This window comes from Pituophis catenifer, unplaced genomic scaffold, assembly GCF_029215685.1.
Source record: "Pituophis catenifer annectens isolate HBS135680 unplaced genomic scaffold, rPitCat1.0.hap2 SCAF_2, whole genome shotgun sequence".
NCBI classification, from domain to species: Eukaryota; Metazoa; Chordata; class Lepidosauria; order Squamata; family Colubridae; genus Pituophis; species Pituophis catenifer.
In genome coordinates this window covers 197,058,705-197,084,171 of record NW_027256882.1, presented here as the reverse complement: position 1 = coordinate 197,084,171, position 25,467 = coordinate 197,058,705, and the positions used below count along the sequence as shown (strand labels likewise).

The 25,467-nt window shown below is 38.0% G+C and overlaps 3 protein-coding genes across 5 annotated transcripts in view; 1 reads left to right on the top strand and 2 right to left on the bottom strand.

Moving 5' to 3' along the window:
* Positions 1 to 8,626, top strand: part of ELP1 (elongator acetyltransferase complex subunit 1) — a 45,842-nt gene extending 37,216 nt beyond the window's left edge. The window contains exons 31-37 of the mRNA XM_070938488.1: positions 60 to 120; positions 380 to 493; positions 1,756 to 1,867; positions 3,649 to 3,776; positions 5,137 to 5,291; positions 6,708 to 6,786; positions 7,526 to 8,626. Of these exons, the coding sequence (XP_070794589.1) occupies positions 60 to 120; positions 380 to 493; positions 1,756 to 1,867; positions 3,649 to 3,776; positions 5,137 to 5,291; positions 6,708 to 6,786; positions 7,526 to 7,593 (717 nt within the window). The 3' untranslated portion in view covers positions 7,594 to 8,626. The remainder of the gene's footprint in view (positions 1 to 59; positions 121 to 379; positions 494 to 1,755; positions 1,868 to 3,648; positions 3,777 to 5,136; positions 5,292 to 6,707; positions 6,787 to 7,525) is intronic.
* Positions 8,625 to 10,711, bottom strand: ACTL7A (actin like 7A). Its single transcript, XM_070938489.1, has one exon. The coding sequence runs from the start codon at positions 10,551 to 10,553 to the stop codon at positions 9,330 to 9,332; it is 1,224 nt and encodes a 407-aa protein (XP_070794590.1). The 5' UTR covers positions 10,554 to 10,711; the 3' UTR covers positions 8,625 to 9,329.
* Positions 10,712 to 12,505: 1,794 nt separating this feature from the next.
* On the bottom strand, positions 12,506 to 24,163 carry APTX (aprataxin). 3 transcript variants are annotated; one of them, XM_070938485.1, is made up of 8 exons: positions 24,116 to 24,163; positions 22,230 to 22,363; positions 20,521 to 20,567; positions 16,137 to 16,472; positions 14,917 to 14,976; positions 14,596 to 14,822; positions 14,345 to 14,448; positions 12,506 to 13,391 (listed from the first exon to the last, which is right to left on the bottom strand). In XM_070938485.1, exons 1-8 carry the CDS (start codon positions 24,127 to 24,129, stop codon positions 13,237 to 13,239), a joined length of 1,077 nt encoding a protein of 358 aa, XP_070794586.1. In that variant the 5' UTR covers positions 24,130 to 24,163; the 3' UTR covers positions 12,506 to 13,236. The 3 variants fall into 3 exon arrangements, with proteins under 3 accessions (XP_070794586.1, XP_070794588.1, XP_070794587.1); XM_070938487.1 differs by lacking the exon at positions 24,116 to 24,163 and adding an exon at positions 23,469 to 24,071; XM_070938486.1 differs by lacking the exon at positions 24,116 to 24,163 and adding an exon at positions 22,926 to 23,290.
* Positions 24,164 to 25,467: the final 1,304 nt, after the last annotated feature.

The following is a 25,467-nucleotide window of genomic DNA, read 5'->3' as shown; positions in this document are numbered from 1 at the left end:
TGTTTTGTTTGTTTTTTTGTCAGAGAAGTTTATTTTTTTTAATTTTTTTTCCATTTTAGATTTACAAATATAATAGGACCGATATTCTAGAGACCAACTTCAGGCCATCTCTGTTGGAAGGTAAGGCTTCCTGAGAGCTGAGATGTGCTTGGAGGGGTGATCTTAATGAGATTCAAATTAGGTGAAGGGGGAAAGAGTGTGGGTGTGAGGTAAGGACATATAATGGGATATTTTGTCTCTGGCCACAAGAGACAAAATGGCCAAAAACATCTAACCTTGATTTTTTTTTTTAAATTGTTCATTGGCAAATCAAAGTTCTTAATGTGTCTGTTTCAGTTACATGTATATAATTTTCCTTTTACTGTGATCACCTCTCTAGCTCAAAAAAATCATTTGGTGTTTTTGGAAACACAGAAAGCAGAATTTTCTCACCATCGTAAGCGCCTTTCTATAGTTCGAGAGCGTAAGCAGCAAGCCCAAAATGAACTACTAGGTAATGTATTTCAATGGAATTGTGTTTTGTGACACTAATTCATAGAAAGCTCCTTGTTAGTGCCTTAAGATAAGAGCAGGAACTTCAGTTGCTACTTCAATAAAATAATCAAACTTTGCATTTTTGGTTTCTACTAGTTATGAAGTGCTACACAAGTGAGATTGTGGGGAGGCTGTGGTAAGACCACTGATTTAAACAATCAGGAGATCGCAGTGAATCAGTTGGCAACTGATCTCATAAATGGCAGTTTAGCCTATATCAGAGGTGTGCAACCTTAAATTCTCAAAGAGCTATTTGGACCCGTTTCCCACAGAAAAGAAAACACGGAGCCACAAAACCTGGGTGGGCATGGCCAACTCGATGTCACTCACTTTCACCCTCTAGCCACGCCTACCCAGCCGGTCATTAGGGCAGAGAACCAGTTGTTAAAAAACACTGGGAACCACAAAATCCTTTTGACATATCTTTCTCCCCTCCCTCCCTCCCTCTCCCCCCTTCTCTCTCTGTATCTCTCTGTCTCTGCCCTGGCCACTTCTCCATTCCCTGCCATTGCCCTTACCTTCTCAGGCCAGGTGAGGAGTGACTGGGAAGGGAGGGGAGGGCCAGCCAGTGTTGGGATCACTTGACAGGGAGCCACAGCAGAGAGCCCAAAGAGCCACATGTGGCTGTGGAGCCATAGGTTGCTGACCCCTGGCCTAGATGGAAACAATTCAAGGAAGAAGCATTTTGAATCCCTCAAAGTGTCTTTAATTAATTCATTGTAAATCAGGGTAGGAAGTTCCTCTTACATTTTCCAAAATTCTGTATTTACACCAGATTAGCATTAAAGGTACATTATTGCAATTTTTGAAGTTCTTACTTTCTTGACCTTGGTGAAACCATGCTACCCTCGTATTCAAAGGCAGTGCCTTTCTCTATTCCAGATGCTGGAAACAATGTATTTGAACTAAAGTTTCCAGGAATATCTGCCAGACCTCCAAAGGAATAAGATGCTGGACTAGATAGAGCTGATTTATTCAGTCCACCTATTAACTAAGAGATCAAAGTTCAGATTGCAGTTCTGAATATTTCACATCAGGGATCATAGGTCTGCTCCTACCTTTTTCCTTGGTTTCACGTTCGTTGGATGCACCTATTGCAGAATGTTTCTAAAACAGTCCAAAAAAGTGCTATTGAAATGAAGCAACAAGAGAGGAATTTATTTAACAGATAAGATGTGAATGTTTTCCCCTTTTATTGATCAAAGTAACTAATTTTTTCAGATCACGAAGCATCAAATTGTCCTGAATCGGATCTCTTTTCTGATACCAGCAGTTTGGTGACAGCAAGTGACACAAGTTCCAAATATACTCACAGTAATTCAAGAATATCTGCGTATGTTACTTTGCCTTATCATAGCTTTGGTGTACAATAGTTTGACTGCCATTCATGTCCCAAGTGGAAAATTTTGGTCTCCAGATAAAGACTGCTTGTCTTAGCTCTCTCTGAATTCCACTGGGAGCTTGATAATCAAACAGGCTACAAAGCAACTTCTCTTGGCTCCTTTGAGGCCTGAAACATTAGTCATTCATCATTAATTATTAAACATTCATTAAAATGTTTTCCCATTTTCACCTCTGAGAAAAATAATTTTAGAATTTTACGTTTGTCCGAGTTGGAGAGAGAAAATTTCACATTTTAAAAATAATCTCCTTTAGGAATTCAGTGTAATGTCTTAAGAGAATATGCCATCTATAAGCATGAAACCTTTTTGCTGAAACTATTATAAAGCTTGGCTGTATATGAAATGGGGTGGGAGTGTATGGCTAATGACATGCTTCCAGTTCCCAGGTCATGGGCGTACAGAGAGATAACAAAGAGATAGGGATAAAAATAATTCCTTTGCTGATTCTGTTGCTATTCATTGGAACCAGAGATTACATTTCCCCAAAAAGGGAAGGACATAAAATGTTTCAGTCTCTGGCAATAATCACAGTTAATAGTGAAACAAGAAAGAAAATGGATAAATTGCCCTCCAAACTTTACTATCATTGTCCTTGACGTTGTAAACCAAGGCTCTTTGAATGAGGTGGTTCATATATATGAAGATATATATGAACAGGCATTTCTTCAGTTCATTAAAGCAGCTTTTTTTTAATGTGAATGCACCCACTTCAAATGATGATGTGCTTATCTTCACACTGTAAATCTGTTTGTGTGTGATGGCAGATGTATTCCATTTGAATCTCCTTTATTTCCCCTCTACAAAAATCCAGAATCAAAACTTTCTGCACATAGAAAACAAGCATAATAGGAGAAAAGAGCCTTTTTCTGATGTGCAACTTTTCCATTTTCAAGAAAAGAAAGGGGTTGAGGCAGTGGTGAAATGTAAAATTTGTTACTACTGGTTCTGTGTTTGTGGCTTGGTGGTGGTGGTGGTGGTAATGTGACTGGGTGGGCATGGCCAATTTTTTTTTTTTACTTTTAAAAAGCATTTTTTCTACAACCTTAAGAGGTTGCAGAAAAAAAAGCTTTTAAAAGCCTCTGACGATCAGGCAATTCAGCTGGGATCGCCAGAAGCTTTTAAAGGCTTTTTTTTTTCTACAACCTCTTCAGCTGAAGAGGTTGCAGAAAAAAATGCTTTTAAAAGCCTCTGATGATCCCAGCTGAGCTGCACGATCATCAGAGGCTTTTATTTTTACTTTTAAAAGCATTTTTTTGGCCGAAGAGGTTGTAGAAAAAATGCTTTTAAAAGTTAAAAAAAAAAGCCTCTGATGATCGCGTGGCTCAGCTGGGCATGGGGGGGGGGGCGCGCAGGGATTTTTGCTACCGGTTTTCCGAACCATCCACCGCCATTGCTACCGGATCAAGTGATCCGGTCCGAACCGGGAGCATTTCACCCCTGGGTTGGGGGGAGCAGAGATAACCTAAGGTGATCATCTTGTCCTATAAATTTCATCTGCAGTCTTGAAATAGTGCAAACTACAGTATATCAGGCTTACTATCTCGGGATAAGGCTTTCATCATCCAATTCAAGCCACGTGCAAATGCAAAAATACTTATCAGACGAAATGTTTATAAGCTGTCCTCTCCCATCCCTTTAGTTTCTCTTTTCACTTCTCCACTACCACCTGGTCAGCCAGTTCATTTTTCAGATGCTCTTTGATCTGTTGTAGACGTTCCTCAAAGAATCGTCGCAAGGCAGAACGCAAGAAACACAGCCTGAAGGAGGGAAATCCCTTAGAAGATGTTGCACTTATGGAGGCTTTAGGGGAAATAGTTCGAAGTATTGACAACTTGAAAGGTTAGTTGCAAGAGTTGCTTCCTCAAATTTTGGATGTGGCACAGAAGGATAGCCCTAAAGGAGATCAGGAAAAGATCTGATGGAGATGTCCAAAAGCAGAGCCTAATGACCGTGTTTATAGAGATTCCAAATGTTGATCTTCAATAATCTTGGGGTAACAGGAAGTTGCACAAAAAGCTGCTTCCGTACTATATGAGCCTAATTACCAAATACACATATCTAAAACCAAGTTTGCAGATAGCATAACAATTTGTGAATATTTAACTGTTGGTGCTAATTTATGTACTTATTTGTTTGTTTATTAGACTTTTATCCCACCTTTATTACTTCATAAGCAACTCAGGGCCAGTGGACATTCCTAATATTCCTTCCTCCTATTTTTCCCTCAACAGCATCCCTGTGATGTGGGTTGAGCTGAGAGAGTGTGAGTGGCCCAAAGTCACCCAGATAGGTGGGGCTAGAATTTACAGGAGATTGTAAATTACTCTGGCTCTCATTTTCTTCTCCCTTTTAGAGTCCTTTGATATGATAGTAATCTTAAGGAATCAGATTAATTTTAAAAAACTGACTGTAAATGAGTTATTTAAAAACCAGTACTGAGGGGATGAAACATGATAGTTCTCACTCTCTTGTCTTTTATTTGCCTTTGGACCTAGCAGTTTGAAAGCGTGCAAATGCAGGAAGATAAATAGATACCACTTCGGAGGGAAGACAACAGCATTCTGTATGTTTTTGGCATACAGCATGCTGGTCATGGAAAATGTCTAGACAATGCTGGAGATGAGCACTGTGCTCTAGAGTCAGACATGACTGGATAGGAAAACCTTTATCTTTAAACTGTGTGCGTCTGTATGTACCTTCAATTTAGTGCTGACTCTTAGCAATTGCCTGAATAAGACCTTGCAGCTTTCTTGGCAAGATTTTTGAAGTTAGATTGTAAAATAATGACAACTAATTATAAGTAAGTAACTGTTTATAAGTAAGTTTTACACACACACACGAGAGAGAGGGGGGGGGCGGGGGGAGAGAATGAATGCATAGAATGCTGAAACTTTCTAACTTATTAGCCCTGTCAGCCAATATTGTTATTTTTAGAATGTAGGACATTTTTAAATACCTTTCCAGAATGTCCCTGGAGAAACCAAGCCCTACAGCAACCTCCAGGGCTGTTGTTCTGAAATCAGGGAGTTTGAGCTGATACAGTTTATGCCTATATCCCTGAAAAAAGGGGGGGGGGATTTTATTATTTTCAACCTAGGATCAGAGGGCATGCAAGGAAGAGGTTTGTCTTTTCTGTGTACCCCCTTTTTTTTTTTTAATGCATTTCACTAGAGTGGGATCTTTTTTTCCCCCCCTCAAGGTGAGATACACAGCCTTTTAAGGCACCTAGTTCTGTATAGCTATGATGAACAAGCCCAGGAATTGCAACAGGCCTTTGAGGATACCCTTCACATGGTGGAGAGCTCCCTGCTTGAAATCTGGAGCCCAGACTTGCAGCATACCTCAGCCAACTCAGTAAGACATTAATTCCAGCCTGTGCCCCTTTGGCACTCTCACTGGCACACTGTATATACTCTTTCATTTCAAAAAAGCATTCTTAAGGAGGTCACTTTATTTGAAGAAAAATTCGTTGCAACAGAGCTATTCACAAGAGGTGTCTCCATCGGGGGTGGGGGAATCAAGAGGAAGCAAATGACAAAAGCAGCATCAAGTTGCCTGTTTTATTCTTGATGTACATTGTGATATTGCATGCATGTTCAAAATGGGAAAAGCTTACAGTACAACTGCACGCTACTTCTTTGACCTGGGGAAGAAGCTAGATATGGTAGCAGTTTGGGTTCTTACTCTCATTGCATTTTATTTTTTTCAGAAAATCGTAGCTGTACCTGATAATGGGTTGCTGTGCGGGTTAAATACTGTGCTGCACAGCTCAATATATAGCAATTTTGTTTACCTAATTTCTTTTAAGAGAATGCCACTTCACTGGTTTGTGTCAAGAAATCTGCTGCCAGGAAGATGATGTATATATGAGTGTAGGTAGTCCTTGATCTGTGGCCATTTGTTTAGCAACCGTTCAAAATTATGATGGTGCTGAACAAATGATGCTTGGAGTTCTGCCTGTCCCAGCACCCATGTCATACAAATGCAATTTGGGCGCTTGGCAAACAATTCGTGCATGACCAGAAAGTCAATGGGGAAGCTGGCAGGGAAAGTCATCCCAGTCACTAAGATAAGTCTTCCCCTCAGCTCTGCACCCTCCCCCAGCTCCTCTTCGTTCACACCCTGCTGGCCACTCATGTCCCTCCCCAAGCCTTCCTCTCACTCTTCTTCACTCCTGTGCATCCTCAACCATACTACAACCTGACCCTCCCTTCCACCCCACGCATTCTCCCTGACCCATGCACCTTCATGCTCATAACCCTCATTTGTACACCCTCATCAACCTACACTGCACTTCTCACTCACCCTCCCTGATTTATGCTCTTGCACAACCCCTTGCACCCTCCCCGATCCTTCCTCACTGACCTGTGCCTCGCACATCCCCTCATCCCTCTTGCGCTTCCCTTGAACTCTTGTGCACCTTCACTGATCCTCCACTACACTCCCTTGCTTCCTTCCCCACTGACTGGTTGTGGAAAGTCAGCAGAAAGTTGCCTCACCTAACAATGGGATTTAATTAATGACAGCAACTGGGATGCAGGGATTTTTGTTACTAACAATGCAGTCTCACTATATGACTATCACTTAAGCATGGTCCCAATTGCTGTCATGAATCAAGGACTATTTGTAAATTCAAAGCAGGTGCAAGAGTGGGTTGGGAAACAAAATCAAGTTATAATTTTCCTGTTCATTCCATAGGGAAAATAATGGTTTTCTGGTACTATTATTCTAAATAAATCAACATCTTTTACTAATTTCTTGCAATTTTAGATCCTGGGTCCCAATTCAACTGCTAATAGCATAAGTGCTGCCTATACTCAACAGAAAGTGATGGCTCCTATAGTACAAGGTAAGACAGATCATGTAGTGTACAAATCAATTACAATTTGAATTTGTGTGTGTGTAACTATGGGGATGCTGGAATTTAAGCTTATCTGTCTAACCCATTTGTCAGCAATTTATGGGTTGCAAAGGAACCAGTCCTAATAACATAGCATGGGAAAAAAAGTTGATTTTTGCCCACTTACAATGTGAAATGGAATAGCAAACCAAATTTATTTATTTAAATGATTTATTGAGCCTTACAACAGTGACTCTAGACAGCATACAAATACAATATTATCACCAGCTCTTCAAATACTGCTCACCTGTGGGCTGATACTTCTGGCCTTTTGTAATTCTCAGCTGACAAAAACTGATCAAAAAATAAAACTTGGTTCCCAGTTGCAAGAAAGATTACTTTATGCAGCATGGAAGGAGATTGTGAACTTCAGAAATTGAGCAAACCCCTTCCTTGCTTGCTTATGCTTTTTGCCCAGGGCCTAGCATTCGAGTTTTGAACCCACTCCCTAGATGTAGTTACCATGAAGGAAAGCTCAGAATTGAGTTTGTTTTAGGTAGCAAAGGAATAAAATTTTAGTTTATTCTTCATTGATTTCAAGTAGGAGACAAAGCATAGGATTATTGTCACAGTGGAGGTTTTGTTAATTTTTTTGTCAGAATGTTTACATAAAGTGTACTGTAATATCTGTTACTTTTGCTTGCTTATCTTATTTGTAGGATTATCTCTTGCTTTTTCTTTCTCTCAGATCCAGAGATCTTTATTGCTCCCAAACTCAACAAAAACACCCAGTGGAAGCTTACTCTGCTCCAATAAACTCAGTTCCATAACTATCGTACAGGTAGTCCTCGCTTACCAACAATTGGGACAGGAACTCTATCACTAAGTGATGCGGTCACAGGGCATGATATCATGTGATCATGCTAACTTAACAACAGCAGTTCTAGCAGTCCCAGTCGCCATCATTAGGAGAATCCTGCATTGTCACAACAGCCCATAGTCATGTGATCGTCATTTGTAACGATTGTTTCCTCATTGACTTTGCTAATCAGAAGCTGGCAGCAAATGTTGCAAATGGTGATCACCCTGCAATGTCATAACTGCAAGTTGTTTGCTAAGCCCCCAAATTGTAATCATGTGACCACAAGGATGCTGTGATGGCCATAACCATGAGGACCAGTCATAAATTCTTGTTCCGTACCACTGAACAAGTGATTATTGAATGAAGGCCACCTGCATTTAAGTAGTTTCTCATCATGTATCCTTAAATGAAGGATGAATTGGCTCACAAAGCAATGTAAATTCAGCTTACCCCTATATATGTCTGATCATGGGCTTCCTTCCACTTTTTTCTCTCAACATTGCCTTTAAAAACCAGATAGTAACCAGTCAGCTTCTACTATTGTAAATTATTTTTAATATGTTGCTTTGAACTCTCCAAACTTTTTTTTTCGCAGTTTGATATCTGAAATGTTCTTGGAGATTTTAAAGCAGGGCTACCAGTAGCACTTTAATTTTTTAGGGATTTTTTTTAAAAGATACACCACTCAGTACCACTGAGCAAGATTTTTATTAATATATTAAGCCCTGTTTTGACGAATTGAATATTGATGGAACATTCTTTTTCTGAGAACAAAGGAGAAAGAAGAGGGGGAGGAGTTAGTAGTTTTATTGTAACTTTTTTCTTTGAATCTCTCATCTTTGATTTGCTACATGATGAAACACTGAGTACAGAGTCCTTTTCTGGAAATAGTTTCCAGTGACTGACTCAGATACATCAACTGATACGTTTGTGTGTGAATATTGACCGATGCCTGTTTATATTTTTAATAAAGGGTGCATATTACAATTAACTGTGGATTGCAATTTCATAACTCTGTGCAACCTCTACAGATTAATGCATGGCCAACCTGCATAAGTTTGCCAATGAAAACCTGACTTTTTTTTTTTTTTTTTTTAAAAGAAATCTCAGAGCTGCTAACGTTGCTGGGATATAGTTGAAAGCATGTGGCTGGTGCAAGGTTAGCACCGGCTACATAACAGGTAAGGCTTAAGAATTCTGCAAAAACACAACTGGAATTCATGAGATATTTTGGTATTTTAAGGTGTTCTACTCTTCTTTTTATTTTTCTTTGGTAAGATAGACATTGACTTTCAGGAATACAGTAAGTATACAATCCTACCTAATTTATTCAAGACAGTCCTGTTCAGTTCAATGAAGTTTAGTCTGAGATGGATGGATGGATGGATGAATGAATGAATGAATGAATGAATGAATGAAGTACAGTTGCTGGCTCTCAGCATAGATCATCTAATTGGAAGGTTTTCCTTGATGCACTCATCTTCTCTGATTTTTGTCGTTACTCGCACCAAAAAAAGGGAATGCTATATTTTGCTGTTACAACAAGGAGCTTTTAATACACAGAGAACAGAATGTCATCCAGATCATATAACATTCAGATTGATATTACATGGGTAGCAGGGAAAGTGTGTCCTTTTCTTCAACCAAACTTCATTCCGTTCTCCTAGGCAAAGGGATTCATGATTGGGATTTAGAAACATTTCCGGTAGATGTAAAAAGGACCCTTTTCTTCATATTCTCTTCTATGAACCCAAAGCTGCTGGAAAGCCTTGAGAGATGCAAGAATGGAGCCTCCGGTCCAGACAGATGTTTTCCTTTCTGGAGAAGCTGATGAAATGGGATTATCATTTGGGCACATTCTAATCAGCTCTCTCTGGAAGCGGTCAGCAAAGCCCTTTAGTGTGGTGCAGCCCCCACATAACAAGATGTTGCCCATCAGGTTCTTTTTGAGGGCGACATCACACTTGTTGAGGGAAGTCATTGTCAGGAGAGGAAGTCCCAATTGCTGCGAGTTTATCAAGGATGGCTTAAAGAGCATTTCAGCACATAAGAATCTCTCTTTGCCAATAATGATAACTTGCCCGTCAGGAAGCTGATATTCAATCTCATGTTTCCTGGGAGCTGTGGCTGCATCATGTTGATAATCCAGCGAAGTGAAACAATGGTTCTCTTTGATATCCTCTAAGATATTCCAGTCTTTCTCTGTGAACAATTTTATATTCTCATTTATTAATTTCATTAGGTACTGAGTGACATCAGATCCAGCATAGTCTACTCTTTCGGTAATGCTTGGCATGGTGTATCCTTCGTAAATGGGAACTACATAGGAGACACCATGACCGCTCTCCACAACAAGACCTGAGGTCTTTCCATAGGAATACATAGACAATCTTGACTGATAAGCAATGTGCATAGCAGGAGTGCAAAATGTTTCAAAGAGCATTTCTGCATATTTTTCTCTGTTGGTAGTAGGGCTTAGAGGAGGATCTGATACTAGGACAGCATGCTCTTCAGGTCGAATCCTCATCTCCCTAAGGAAAAGATATTCCCATATATCTTGAACAGAATCCCAGTCCACTATTATTCCATGTCTTAAAGGATTGACAAGTTTTAAGGGTACTGTAGCTTCCTGAAGTTCTCTTCCAACAAAAGTTTCCTTCCTGTTATCTCCAGTTTTTGCTGTCTCCTGGATATGCTTGCCTACAGTAGATGAAATCACATGGCTTGGCTTTTGTTCTCCAGCAAAACCACATTTGCAGGAGCCGGTACCAATGTCTATGACAACAGCCCTTGTCTCCTTTACTATTCTCCTTGGAGTTGTCTCTCCCTCTTCTCTAAATTTGGTACTAGGCTTGACTGCTGGTCCTTTCTTTGATGGCAGAGAGCCAGAACTTGCACTTCCTCTGCTTGACATTTTATTTCCTGATGCTCATATATGCCTACTCTCCATGTACTGACCACCATTTCAAATGGCAGGAATGGACATGATGTAGAGTCCTGATGATACCAACAGTAAGCACTGTGACATCATAATGGGAATTCTTTGAGCAGTACTTCCAACACATTAGTTTGGAGAAGATTGTTCTCAAGGGCAGGCTGTCTACATTTAATTTTACCTACACTTAAGATCCAGAAAGAGGATTATTTAGGTTACATTTGTACAATATACCAAACCATGCCTACATTCACAATGTTCTAAACATGATTTCAAATTTGTGGTTCAGTAATTACACAAGTCTAGCATACCAAAGCACATATATGATCTTGGAAAAGGAATGTAGCAATTAGCCAAATACAATTTAAGTCAAGGAAAGAAGACAACTCTAGAAAGAAATTTAAACGGGCTTGCTTTGGTAGAGGAAGGGAAAATGCTGTTAGGTTTCCAAAATTCTACTATAATGTAGATTACAAATCCAGTACTGTATATCTTGCAAAATCTGTTTCCTGCCTGCCCTGGCCTACATTGAAGAACTGACATCTCTCCTATTAGGAGAAGCAGACTCTTGTCTTTGATTAAAGAGAGGTCATCCGATCTTCATCCAACCATCTGCTAAGCATTTTGCTGCAGCATTATTGTAATACCAAGTGGATTTACAAAGCAAAATTCCATGATGCACCTAGCACAGCATTTGCAATAAGACTTGCCTCAACCAATGGCACAGTGGCTGGCACCTCAACCAGCAGTGACATGGGAGCTTGCCACAAATGTTTTGGAAACACTCAAGAGTCAATTCTAACTTTTACAGCTTCACATTGAGATGGTTTATACTGAAGTTGGATGACAGAACATCCTATAGATCTTATCGAGATTACTTTTGTTCTGAGTTTTCTGAAAGAGACAGCCAAATGGGATATGCCCATTATCGAAAGCAATGGTCCAGTATTAGACAAATACCAGAATTTCACACAAAGATTTAGAGCTTCTTTTGATGATTATGCTAAGAAAGCAACAGGTAATCAAGAGAGTTAAAAGCTAAAAACAGATCAACATTTTTTGCACCCACATCAAATTTTCAATTATTTACCAGAGATATTGGGTGGAATGTTTTCGCTCTGATTAATCAATTTTGAGAAGGACTTGCTGATGAGCTGAGATGAATTGGTGAAACAAGGCACACCAAAGAATCTGGAAGAGCTGTCCCAACATTAGGTGTTAATAGATGGTCATTTGGAAGAGGTGAGGCACAAAAAAAAAATGGCAAGTGGGTGGTGGGGTTCTACAATCTTCATCTCTAGCTCACCTGCTTGTGAAGTCCCACCTCGAAGGGCTGACACCCTGCCTTACACAATAGGTAGTTTCGATTTACTTTCAACTGGGTTTCACAAAAGCTTCTACGATAACAATGAGGTTGTGGAATTGCTGGGAGATCAATCTGCTAAGGTTAAGAGCTATTCCAACTAGTTTGTTGATGTTGTTCAAAGGGTGAATTGTTGGATCCATTTCAATATTCTGTTTATTTTTAATGCTATTTAAATATGTTTTGCTTGCCTCCATGGAAATATCTCAATATTTTGGTGTTTTGCTCATGAAGTCAAATATTTTCTTGGACTGGTGTCCCAGAATTTAATAGAAGCATGAATTCCAGAATTATACCTAAATGTGTGATCTCATTTATGCCTGCTCAGAAATAAACTCAATTGAGTTTAGGGAGATTGTCAGATCGCTTCACACAGGATTGCAATCAACAGATAATTGATTTAAACTGGCCTTTAAAAAAAAACCCTCTTATTTAGCTGGATGAAGTGGTCTCTTAGATCCTTTCAGCCTGTGCTACTTAATGGCACTGTGACGCTATTATGGGAAGTGCATGTGGAAGAGAAATAGTATCTCCACTATCTTGAGATCATTTAAAAAAATGCAGGATGTAGGCAGGAAGTAGAATTTAATAGGCATTGCTTTGCATTGTAGATACATACGCTTAATGAAATAAACACAGGAGTTCAAGTGATATTCTTTTCTTTTTTTTAAATAAGATCTCAGATTTCACATCATAATGCCTGCAACATCCACAGCAGTCCCTTTAGAAACAGTATATAAAGCTGAAAGTCAAATTGGGAAAGCAGAGAAATGCCTCCAGCACAGGATGGAACATTATCCTGATATCTCAGGCTACAAGTCAAATCTTACTATAGTACATTTTAGGTTTTTCACCTTTTACCCATGCCAGTTTTGAAAATGAATGCCAAGGTTCAGCTTGAAATATAGAATAGTATCCCAAATGTGAGCGCAAAGTTACCTTCCGTCACGTCAAAGTTAAAACACATAATTACCACATAACAAAAAGATTCATTCAACAGCAGGGCTCACTTTAGTTGGCCAATTAGTTATAACAAATTCTTTAGCAGGAAGGGCAAAGAGATGTCTTGAGTGAGGGTTGCACTGCAAAAGCACACGTACATCATCATTGTACAAACCTTTTACATTTCCACATTGCCTTCTATCCATAACACTTTCCTCCACAATACCATTGGTCACATTAAGGTAGACAATGTTTTGGTACACTTCATAAGGCAATAGCATTAATATTTGCATATGAACATTGGAACTGAATTTACCCAATACTCAGGAAGGTGCATAAATAAAACTAGTCCACACGTCATTTTGGCCAATGTTCTTTAAGGTGTTCTTTTAACTGAGGGATAGTTGGCAGTTGCTTTTCGCACATGTGGCACTTCAGAGGCAGTGTTAGAAGTAGGAGAGCATTCTTATCCACAGTTACTTTTCCTTTCTTTTTTATCACTGCTATCACATCTGAAGAGAAAAAGAAGAGAGGCATAATTTAGAGGTCCCCAATCGACAGACCGTATCCATCCCACTCCAAACCTCGTAAGAATGGTTTTAGCTACCAATATTTTTCCATGGACTGAAGAGGGCGTGGTTTTGGGTGCTGCCTGTATCCCATGGATGGGCTTTACCCAGCATGCCAAAAACCAGGCAGTGTGAACAAGCAATGCCCCATCCATGGGATACAGGCAGCACACGAAACCATGCCCCTTCCAGTCCACGGAAAAACCTCTCTACAGAACCAGTCCCTGGTGCCCAAAAGGTTCAGGGCCGCTGGCATAATAGATCTAGGATTATAGCTTCAGCCATATCCATCCCACTCCAAACCCCATATGAATGGTTTTAGCTACCAGTATTTTTCTCACTTAGAACAAACCTTAGAAACTGGGAGGAGAGAATTCATGACATTTTGGCAATATCGGCAAGCTCATAATCTCAAGGTTCTTTATATTAATGCCAAAATTAGCATCCAGAGAATGGCTGTGTTTCTGGAGCAAACATCAAAAAAATGTTTGGTATGAATGAGTTGTCCAAAAATTTGCTCTGAAAGAATCTTACAAGCCAGTCAAACTGGGCAGCGGCCATACTTGTTTAACTGTGTCTCAGCTTTTCAAATATATATAGGGAAGATACCTTTCCTTACAAGAAGAGAGGGAAGCGGAATTCTCCCATGTTTTTACTTTCCATGGCCCTTTTCTCTCATACTGGGAGAACCTTTTGCAGGGAAAAACCTCCCTTGCCTCAATTCTTTTACTGCTAAAACTAGATGTGCTTTACCTGTCCACTTGCTTTCTATGGGACTGGTGCAGGAACTTTATTAAACTAACAGGGCAGTAGCTATTCAATTACTTTGATCTTAAGTTATAGGAAGAAACCCAAGTCTAAATGGGCATAGAAATTAAAAGAGCCTATGTTATTACCTGTAGAATCCAAGAAGTAATTGGTTGTGAAAGAATTCCAATGCTTCTTGGTTTTAAACCACTTAGAATCAAAGTCTTGGCTAATGACATGAAGATGTAGCTGGCTAAGAAAATCAAGCAAAAATGATAACTAGGATTGATAGCATTGCAGCAATGTTAAAACAGCATTTTTACTAACAAAAGATATAGGCCAGAAGGCAGCATTTCTACTAATGAATGTTTGAAAGGTTAGCACCTTAATTCTGCCTTACCTCATGCTGGGAATGGCATGGTAGCCTAGTCTGAAGTGCAGGCTGTCTTTCTCCAGGCACTGCTGGATTATCATTTCTCCAACCTTGTGCATATGTTCCAACAGTTCAAGATGCTCATGAGTTACTGCAAATAAAGTGGAAATGGATTTCCAGGGCAGCACTAACCAGTGATAGCGAGCTTTGGGATATTTATCTTTTATAACTACAACTTGCTCATCCTTGTAAACCTAAGAGATAGGGAAGAAAATGCAACAGAATTAACAATGATGTTAATATTCTCATGCTTATCAGTCTTGAAGCAAAGCAACATGAAAACCTTACCTGCATGTCTGGGTTTAGCATAGAAACCTTCAGACCTTGAGCCCAGTATGGCATACATTCCTAAAGGACAAACAGAAGAATCTAAATATATTGAGATAGATAGATAGATAGATAGATAGATAGATAGATAGATAGATAGATAAACAGACAGACAGACAGACAGACAGACAGAAACTACAAAATGTATCTTGAGTCCAGTAGTAAAGACTTCCTACTATTTAAGTAACCAGGCTTCAGATTGCAATCTTAAATTCAATTTAATTGTGCTTCTGAATAGCTAAAATAATTTTAAGAGGCACTTAAATACTTTTCCGAGTATACATAATGCTAAAACACTTATCACTTTGAGACTTCTCCCAAGAGAAACAAATATAACTCAATAGACAGAATGTACCTTACTCAAAACTAAGAGCAATTCAGATAGTGCCTGCCCCCAGGTGGTGACCTAGTTCAAAATGCTAGTCACTCGCACACTCTAAGCTCCAAAAGCATTCTCAGTACTTTTTTCTGCTCCCTAGATAATTATGAGTCTTGAATTAACCTCTCTTAATGATGGAATGGCTTTTTAGTTTCCTTCTGCCTGCAGCCCTAGTATGTTCTCATAATTTCCTCTAAAGGGGCCTAGAATAAATTGGGGAAGGGCAGTATCAGGGATTGTGTGTCAATCAAAGGGGGGCTATTCCAGTCTGTTCTCATTCAAATGTTATGGCTCCCCTCAAAAAAAAAAAAATCTGGCAATTATTAGCAGGGGTATTGAGCATTCTCTTAAGAACCCAGTCCTCATATAACAAGCAGAAGCAATAACTTGGAAGAGTTGTTTGCTTGCTTTACCAAACCAGGGAGAGGGGTTCATTCTCTGTTTATATACATTAGCTTGCCCTGTCAGTGTTGGTCAGAATGAAGAAAAGTTGAGATTCCGAGGGGGGGGGGGGCAGAGGCCTTGGTTGAGGTCCAATAGACCAAAGGCCAGTGGTGAAATGCACTTACCTTCGCTACCAGTTCGGAAATGTGAGCATGCGCGCCTCTTCTGCACATCCGCAGAGGGTCAAAAATGGGACATAATGACGTCCCAGCGGGTGGGTGGAGCCTCCCGCCACCGGCCCTACCGGCTCGCACGAGCCAGATAGATCCGGCCGGATTTCACCGCTGCCGAAGGCTCTCCTTGCCTACCTTCCTGTGTTCAGTTTTGCAACACCAATTGCTCTCATTTCTTGGCTCACCATTTTGGTAGAAGAGCTTTCAAGTGAAGAAACAGAACTGCCATCTGTCACCTCGTTGTACAAATTGTAGTTTTGCAACTCCACCTGATCTGTTTTTATTTGTTTTCCAGATAAGCTTTCCACATTTTTGTTCTCAGATTCACTGTGTGGCCTTTTTTCACTTTTTTCAGCAAGCTTCTTGTTTTCCCGACCAGCACATGTGCCCATTTCCTCCAAGAATTGTACAGTGTATGGATACAATTTGTTGACAATATGGAGAATCTGTCCTGGCTTCAGTTTTGTTTCTTGATTTTTGCCAACATCCACTAGATCAATACTGGTTGGATTGACTCCTATCTTGAAAAAAAAAGGCAAAATTACTCATCATGTTAATATTTGCTCTCCCTGAAAGTCAGAATCCCTGATTGTGATAACTTATTAAATCAGGGATCCCTGACCCCAGGACCATGAACCAGTACCGTCCATGGCCTATTAGGGACTGGGCCATACAAGTGGTGGGCGAATGACCAAAGTTTTATCTACACATGTGTGGGATCCAGGTTGTACATGAAACCATGTCCCTCCTGTCCATGGAAGACAATTTTTCTTCCAAAACTGATCCCTGGTGCCACAAAGGTTGGGGAACACTGTATTGAATAATTAAAATCTCATTTCCAGGGGAAGATGGCAGACTGGAGACAGCTCCATAGAAAAGTGAATTTTATACAATACTAATATGAAGTTAAATAATGCAAGAAAAGCTGTATTAAAATGGTGGTGGCTTTTTTTTTTGGCTTTAAAGCATCTACCATCCCCAAGTTATCACCAGTTTCCTCAAATTATGTATATATAATCAAATAGTGAAAATCTTGTGATATAGGTGTGTGTCATGAGAACCGACAAGTGGATTGAAAAAAGGCTGGTTCCTATAATTATTCATATTTTAATTCTTAATTCTTAACTAAGGAAACAAAAGTGAGAAAGTCAAGGTGCAATACCATAAACTATACTTTTGTTTTTGCAAAATGTTATGTTTTATGTAATGTTCCTACCAAGACCAGCTAGATAGCTCTAGGTTAAAAATCCTTTAATCCGGATTTATGCGCTAAAATACTTAAGAATTAAGAAATATTTGTCAATCCATTGCAAATTGAGAGGAACAAAGCAGTTTATTTCAGACTGAATTACTATCCCATACTGATTAACCTGGGAGTAAGTCTCACATAATTGTGCATGAAATCTGTTATATATTAAAGAAGACAGAGGAATGTACTGTAATAGATTTCCACCAAATGGAATGGATCTTAACAGGTGTACCAAAAGAATGAAGTTCAATAAAGTTCAAAGTTAATAAAAGTAAACAAAGGAAGTTTCTCGTGAATCCACAAAAATAAACCTTAGTTAGAGAAGGCAGATAACTCTCTTGCTTTATTAATCTTGGTGGAAAGCAAACTGAGCAAAAGGGAAATCATGCTAGAGAGTTCCTATTTTTTTAAAAGCAAAAAAGAAGCCAAGCTTTCATTCTTTTGTGTCTGTGGGATCAGTTATAGTGTGGGTTCAAATTAGCCTGAATATTCCCCTGGTTTCCCTTTGGAAAATTCTGGGAACTGTAGTTTTATAAAGCATTTCCTAAGCCTTTTATTACAAAACATCAAGCCATGACCCCTATGCAGAACCCAGAGTCATTTGGTCAAGAATTTTGACAAGCAAACTCATTAGGATCTGACTTAAATGTGGAATGTACAATTTCCTCAAAACTTAGCACAGAAAGTCACTTACCACTCCCATTTTTTAAAACTTGAAGGATGGATTTTGTTTGTATCTGATGTGGTACTGAAGTCCAAAAGCAAATAAAATTTGAAGAGGTGTAGAGTACATAGAATCCTCTTCCTAATAAAGCTGCTTTGCAGTAAGACAAATTGAGGATTGTTTTGTTTGGGCTCAGCATGGTTTATAAACCCAGTCACTATGGTTTGCACATTGTGGATTATTATTAAAACCACCCAATCATTTTAATTCCTTGGATTTAACATGCAAACCTAACCACTAATGGTTTGTAAAATACATTTTATAGTATATCATGTTTTATAAACTCAGTGAATATACTGATTCAATAAGCCTTTCTTAATCATAGCTTAGCATAAGGTGTAATGATTCATAGCAATTATTCTTATAAGGTAGGACTCAATTTATGACTATAGTTAGGACTGAAATTTTCTGCTAAACAATGCAATCATAAAGCAAGATGTCACATGACTGTATCGCTTAGTGACCACAATCCCACCAGTCCTGGTGATGGTGCGCGTTTGACACCTGTTTGCTACACTGTGTTTTGGGAGAAAGTAGTGGACCATATAAATGTGACTATTCGACAAAAGTAAAAATTTTCAGACAATAATATTATCTTATTACTTACCTAGTGTATGGAATTTGGCAACTGGACATGTTAATCAAGAACCATAGGTCATTAAACAAATACGCAGCCCAGTTCAAGCCACCCCAGGTTGGTCACTCCCAGTCCCACATCTCAGTAAGATAAGGGACAGTCTCCAACTCCCCCACCTACCTATCTATCCTTCCCTCCTCCACTCTTTTCACTTTTCTGCACCCAGCTTTGTGGGGCAGCATGCAGTCCTAGGATTGCATGGCTCTGGGGCTGTTTGCCATGCCCTGGAGAATCGCAGCCACCTCAGCCCAGTCCAAACTGTCACAGCCCAGGCCCAGTCTTGCCACCCTGCATACTGATTGCCCTGGCACTCTGCTGCCACCCAGTTAACCTTTGGAGTCTTCTTCTTCCCACTGCTAACCAGGCATGTCTAACCAGGCATGTCTACCCTGGATTCTGAGCTGGGCTGGGTTGAGCTTCATCTGAAGAACAAAAAAAACAAACAAGACCCAACCCCTTTCCAAAGGGCATGCCTGCTCAGCAGTGGGTGCAGGAAAACACCAAAGGTCAGTGGGAGTGGCAGAGTATTGTGGCAGAGGCTAAAAGGTTATAAATGGGAATAGGTAGGTGGGTGAAGGGAGTTGAGGTGCCCTTACAGTCATTAAGTATTTGATGGACCCAAATTTTGATCACATGACTGTGGGGCACAATGGCTGTAACTTTAGTTGTTAAATCCCTTTGTTCATTCTTGCCATAACTTTGCAGCCACTTGAATAAATGGCTGTAAATTGAGGACTACCTGTATAGAAGTTTGCAATTACTTTTGGTGGGGCAGTATTATGATTTAAATACATAGAACTCTATTATCGCTGGAAACAATTATTTCAGTTAGAAAGCTGTGGAATGGAATAGATTCAGTCCTTTTTCTCATTCTAAATTGACCTCATGGTGAAACTCAACATTAAAAATCGGGAAAAAGCTAGTGATATGGAAAAATTGGATGAAAGCAGGGATATTAACTTTTGAACCAATTAACAGATGATGAAGATGAATTTTTCACACACGCTGTGCTAACAGATTAATAATATCTATTAGATGTAACTCAGTGGTAATATTTACAGGTAAAATAGTTGTTAACATCATTGTTTGGATTAGGATTTTCAGCTTCTGAGATTACTAGAATGGCTGGTTAATCCTTTAAAACTAAAAAATCTTGCTATTAATTTTTCTATATATTTGTAATCAATAAATCAATTTGATATGCAGATGCTAGGAGACGATCCGAATAAAGAATCAGAGGTTCTTATATTGCTTAAACAGGAGGAGACTGAGAACAGCATTTTGTTGAACATATAAAGACAATTCTTCTTGTAAACATGTTTTTAACAATGTCCTATACTCTGTTTTGGAAGAAAGTAGTAGATCATATAAATGTGGCAATGCGACAAAAGTTAAAATTTTCAGAGGATAATATTTTATTACTTATTTAGTATATAGAATTTGGCAACTGGACATGTAAATGGATTCTCCATGCCTTTACTATAGCTAAAAGACTGATGTTGTAGCATTGGAATGATAAATGGCCCCATTTACTCAATGGTTTGAAGACCTGATTATACTTGCCACTTATGGGCAGGTGACATAAAGATATAGACTTTGTACGAGTAAGTACAATGAAATACGGGATTCATTTATATAATATACAGTTGGTTTAAAAAGTATGGTAGTTTTAGAAGTGTATTAGAAATACTATATGTATATATATCTATGTAATATATATATGTATGTATGTATAATATACACACACAGACACACGCATGTTTGCATCAAATAATTATATATAGAATTGTCACTATTTACTGTTGCAATGGCATACTTTAAATTTTTTCTGATGTATTTTTTCACTTATTTTTCCAGCACTTGTTGTATATATTTTTAATGATGTATTTACCTACGTTTTACTTCTTTTTTTGTTTTAATAATTTATTCCATAATGCTGTATGGAAGGAAAAAGCATACCTGTTTAACCTTGACATACCCTTTGTTGTAATCTGCTTTTAGTTGTACTGAAAAAAAAGTGACAAAGAATGATATTAGGCTATGAATTTTATGGAAGTGCTAGGGAAGGGAGAGAAAAGGGGTCATTTCAGAAAAGCAAATGCTTTAACAGTGATGCAATTTAAATTAAACAGTAGGCGCTAGGAGACAACTGATTTATTCTCATTTCTTTTGTCTGTTTGGAAATAAATGCAGCCAGAAAATTGTGAGCTATCATCTTGTGGATTAAAATTATTGCTACAATTATATGGTATAATAGTTTAATAATACTTTACTTCAGTTTCATACTATCTCCCTATTCTAATTAGTCTCCGTATTTCAGTAGCTATACTCAAGGAAAAAATCTATTTTTTTTCTTTTTCATAAAGTTATACACATTTGCACTAAAGCTGTCTATATGCCCACACACCAGGGTGGATAAAAATCAGATTTTTTTGATTTAAATCGGATTTTTTTGATTTAAATCGGATTTTTTTGATTTTTATCGAATTTATTTTAATAAAAAACTTTTGGGGTAAAAATCTATCGTAAGATAGTTTTCTATTTAAGATACATAAATAATTTAGTTTATTCAGCATGAAATGGAGCTTAGTTATGTAGCATGAGGCTGTATATTCTGCAACATTGGGACTATTGGTGACTGAACAGTGGGTCAAAGGAGTAGCAGAGATGACAGTTGCTCTTTAAAAATTATGATTTAAATCGAGTTGATTTAAATCAAGCCTTTTTACTAATGATTTAAATCATGATTTAAATTGTGATTTAAATCAACTCGATTTAAATCAAATCCACCCTGCCACACACCACACTGTACATCAGTGTTCTAGACATGGACAGAAAATGTCAGGGTACTACTCATTCAGTCCATTCCAGGACTATCTAAGCAGCATATGTGGCTCAGTTTTCCTGAATCGCTATTATTTTCTAACAAGAGCAGATTCATTGCAGGATTTAAAAATTCTATTAAACTTTCTTATATTTCTCCATCTTCTATAGCTACTTCTACCCACCAACTGGCAAACTGCAAATATAAAAGCATAACCTTACTTCCATCCATAAAATGTTGGGAAGTACAGGTAGTTCTCATTTAGCATTAAATGTTAGCATTAACAATAAGTAACTTTGCAACCAGCCCTCACATTTACCATGTCTGTAAAGCAAAGAAAAGCTGAAGTGAGCACGGTTGCAGTTTCACTTAGCAACCCTTGGTTTAACAACCAAGGTGACAATTGTGGTCATTAAATGAGGACTATCTGTACAACAAAACATTACTGAGTTATAAATGTTGATTCAAAATATGTCACATATATTATCTTGTAATCCTATTAGAGACACCTATTTTTACTGCTTTCCTATGTAGTTTATTTCTAGAGTCTTTTGGAGTAGATGGCCATAATAAAATCTAATTAATAAAAATAACCTGAGAAAATGAAAATAGCCATCCTTGAGAGTAGGAATTAAATTCAAACCAGTTTTCCTAGCTCAACCTCTTAGCTTCATAGTTATTACTCATCATGCCACCTACTTTGACCCTTTATCTGGCACCAGATATTTATGCCATTAGGCATAATTAAAAAAAGAGGCAAAAATGAAATAAAGTAAAAACTATTGAGTTTACTAAGTTTTACCCCCTAGCATATTTAAGGCTGCTACCTTAATCTTCAATTTACCTTGTTTTCGTGAACACTTCTTGTCTGTTATCTCCGTGTCAGGCCCACGCCCTATCACCACCATTTCTAAATGTGGTAGTTTAATTCGCTGACAGCTTCTATCTTTGCTCACTAGCCAGCATACACGCATTGTGCTCAGGGAGGGGAAGAAAAAAAAGAGAAATACTCAGTTTTATCAAATAAGGTTCAGCTAGGGAGAATGATCTACAGGTGCTATAAAAGTATTTTATTCCAGAACATTCACTAGAGGTTTTTATCTATTTGATAGATAAAATCTACAAAGGGAAGAGCACAAAAATTTACAAGACTTTGAATAGCTTATTATCCAAAATGCTGAAATGCCAAATAGATTTTCATTTATTTTTTTATTGTTATAAAATGCATAGATTTGAGAAAATAACCAATTAAACAATTTACATTATGCTACCTTTATAATTGTATTTATATAACACATTTATATATATTAAACTTACAATACATTCATTAACTATGAATGCATTCCAATTAAAGGAATTGTTCTGTGACATGTCATTTTAAAAAACTATACTTTAATATGAGCCACAGAATAATTTCATTCACTCTAAAACTTTACAGTACATTTATAAAGTGTCATTTTTTAGTCTGTCAATACTTTTTAACTAACAAATTTAACTAACAATTTATAAATTAATATAGACCAAAACCACCAATTCATACTTGGCATAGCTTTTTCCTTCTTCCAGGAGAAAAAAACAGAATTTGCTTATTTGGAATAAGTATTCTAGAACATCAGATATTTTCAGTTGATGGAGTACAGTGCTAAACCTTTTACCATTGGCCAAAGGGCAACATTAAGTAACGATGGGTGAATTAGCTGAAAGCATTGTGCTTATGAAATGAAGGTTTTCTTTAATTGGAGCTGTTCTTGAGCGTCTCTATGGTAGAATCCAAGGAAATGAATTATTTTTGCAGAGCAAAACAAGGGAAAGCATCCTATTTTTAACATCTAGAATACTCTAAGAGACTGCTTATTTAATTTCTAAATTTTAAAAAAAATAGAGCTAACTGTATTTTGTTTCATAAAAAATCCAGAAAACAATTCTGAATTTGTTTGGAGAAAGTTTGCAAAACCTTAGATTTTGAACAATTACAAACAGAAAATTCACTGCCCTTCCTTTTACTCCATAAAAGAACTATTTAGTTTGTACTTCTTACTACCCCTGTAACAGAGAAACCAAGAAAAGGGTGCAGTTTCATTACTGTTTTTCTTCAAATTCCCAGTTTCCTTCAGAAGATGGTTTTGAATGGATTATGTATCCGGCAGCACTTTTCAGGATACAGAAACTACTGTACAAGAGAAAGGGAACCGGTTCACTTCCTTTTTTTCCCCATCATGATATTGCAAAGATCAGGACTATGTTGGAAAGCAATTGTTCATGGATATATGGATCCAAAGTTTGGCTCTGCACAGTATTTTATCCAGGCTATGATTCACATAACCAACATCCAGATCTAATGCATGTTTATTTAAAATCCAATTAAATAACTTCAGCATGCAAAGGACTGCGACTGAAACAACACAAGCACCTGGCACAATCAATTAAGCATTAGGGCAGCTGGAATCTGGCTCCTGAGACTCAATGACTGTATGAAATATACGAGCTCCTCCGAGGAAAATGTTATAACAGAAACATTTCTTCCAGACAATCTCTCTTGCGCCATCTCACAGTATAATTTTGTGCTCGATTTTTTAAAAGGCCATCTAAAGACCCATGTACCCCATCCGATTTCGTCCCTTCCAACAATTTTCGGTGGGTTATTCACACCCACCCACCCAAAATATACCAGAAGCTTCTCAGGGGAACCGCCTCCTTTCATCAACACAACTCCCTCGCATTTCCACTCACCTCCACGTTGCCATCTCTGCACCTCTCTACACTTCCTAGCCAATAGCCTCCCTCTGGACCGCTTCGAGCCCAATCAAATTCCAGTTTCTGATTCCTTATTCCCACCCCCTAAGAGGAAGGAAGTAAATACCCAGCCAGTTTCTCGACCTTTCTTTCCCGCAGTGAAGCGGAGAGAAAAAAACGTTTGGTCGTGAGTTGTGTGTTTACGAGGATTCGTGCTCGGATTTTCTTATTTATTTAACCAATAAAAAAGGCTATGCCGATCCATTAAAACAAAAAACATTACCAGTTAGTACTGATATTAAGGCCACTCAAAATCTCACCAAATATTTAGCGAGCTCTTCAATTCTCCAACTTTTTATTGGGCTGGATGTTACTTATAGCAGAAAAGGAAGAAGCTACTTGGAGAGGCCCACCAGGATGCCTTTTAGTGACACAAAAATGAAATGCAGCCAATTTATTTATTTTTTTAAAAATCCTATGCTGAATATTAATACCAGAATTCAAAATTTAATGGAACTATATATAGGTGGATGTAGGATTTCAATTTTTATATGATTCTTGACGAGCGTATCTTTTATGTACACTGAGAGCATATGCACCAAGACGAATTCCTTGTATGTCCAATCACACTTGGCCAATAAAATTCTATTTTGGAGATGTCCCTGCTGCTTCTAAAATTAAGAAGCAACTATTTAAAGAACTGATGAAAAAGACACATATGTACAAATATGGAACAAATTTAAATGCCCCATCCTAAACCACGAATATTGTTTTACATAATGTGAAAGTTTCCTATTCAAGGAAATTTGTAGAGCTAAATATCCTAAAACAGTGAACATTTATATTAATACATGTTTTAAAAATCCCAATGAGTTTTGGATGCAAATACATTAATCCAGAAGATTTAAATTACAATGAAACCAGAGACTTTTGGGATGACTAAGGGCCAAATAAGAAAAAAGTCATGCAACTTCTTATATACGATAACTGCAGTGAGACTATTATAAGACCAAAAGAAGAAAGGTTCAACACAACCCACAATGATAGACTAGTTGGTGAAAACAATGGAACTTGCAAAGATGGCTAATTTAAGTTCTTTTATTAGAGCAAAAAACAGTATCTGTATTTATGGTTGACTGGAAATCCTTTACAGACTTTTTACATCAAATAGAAAAAAATGCATTAGATTTGTTTTTTTTCTTTGCTTCTTTTATTTATTTATTAATTTACACTATTTCTAAGCCACCCAGAGTCACCTTATTAGTGGGACGGTGGGGAATATGAATTTAATAAATAAATAAGCTTTTTCGACGCAGTGTTAAAGAGCGTGATACTATATTTTCGTTTGC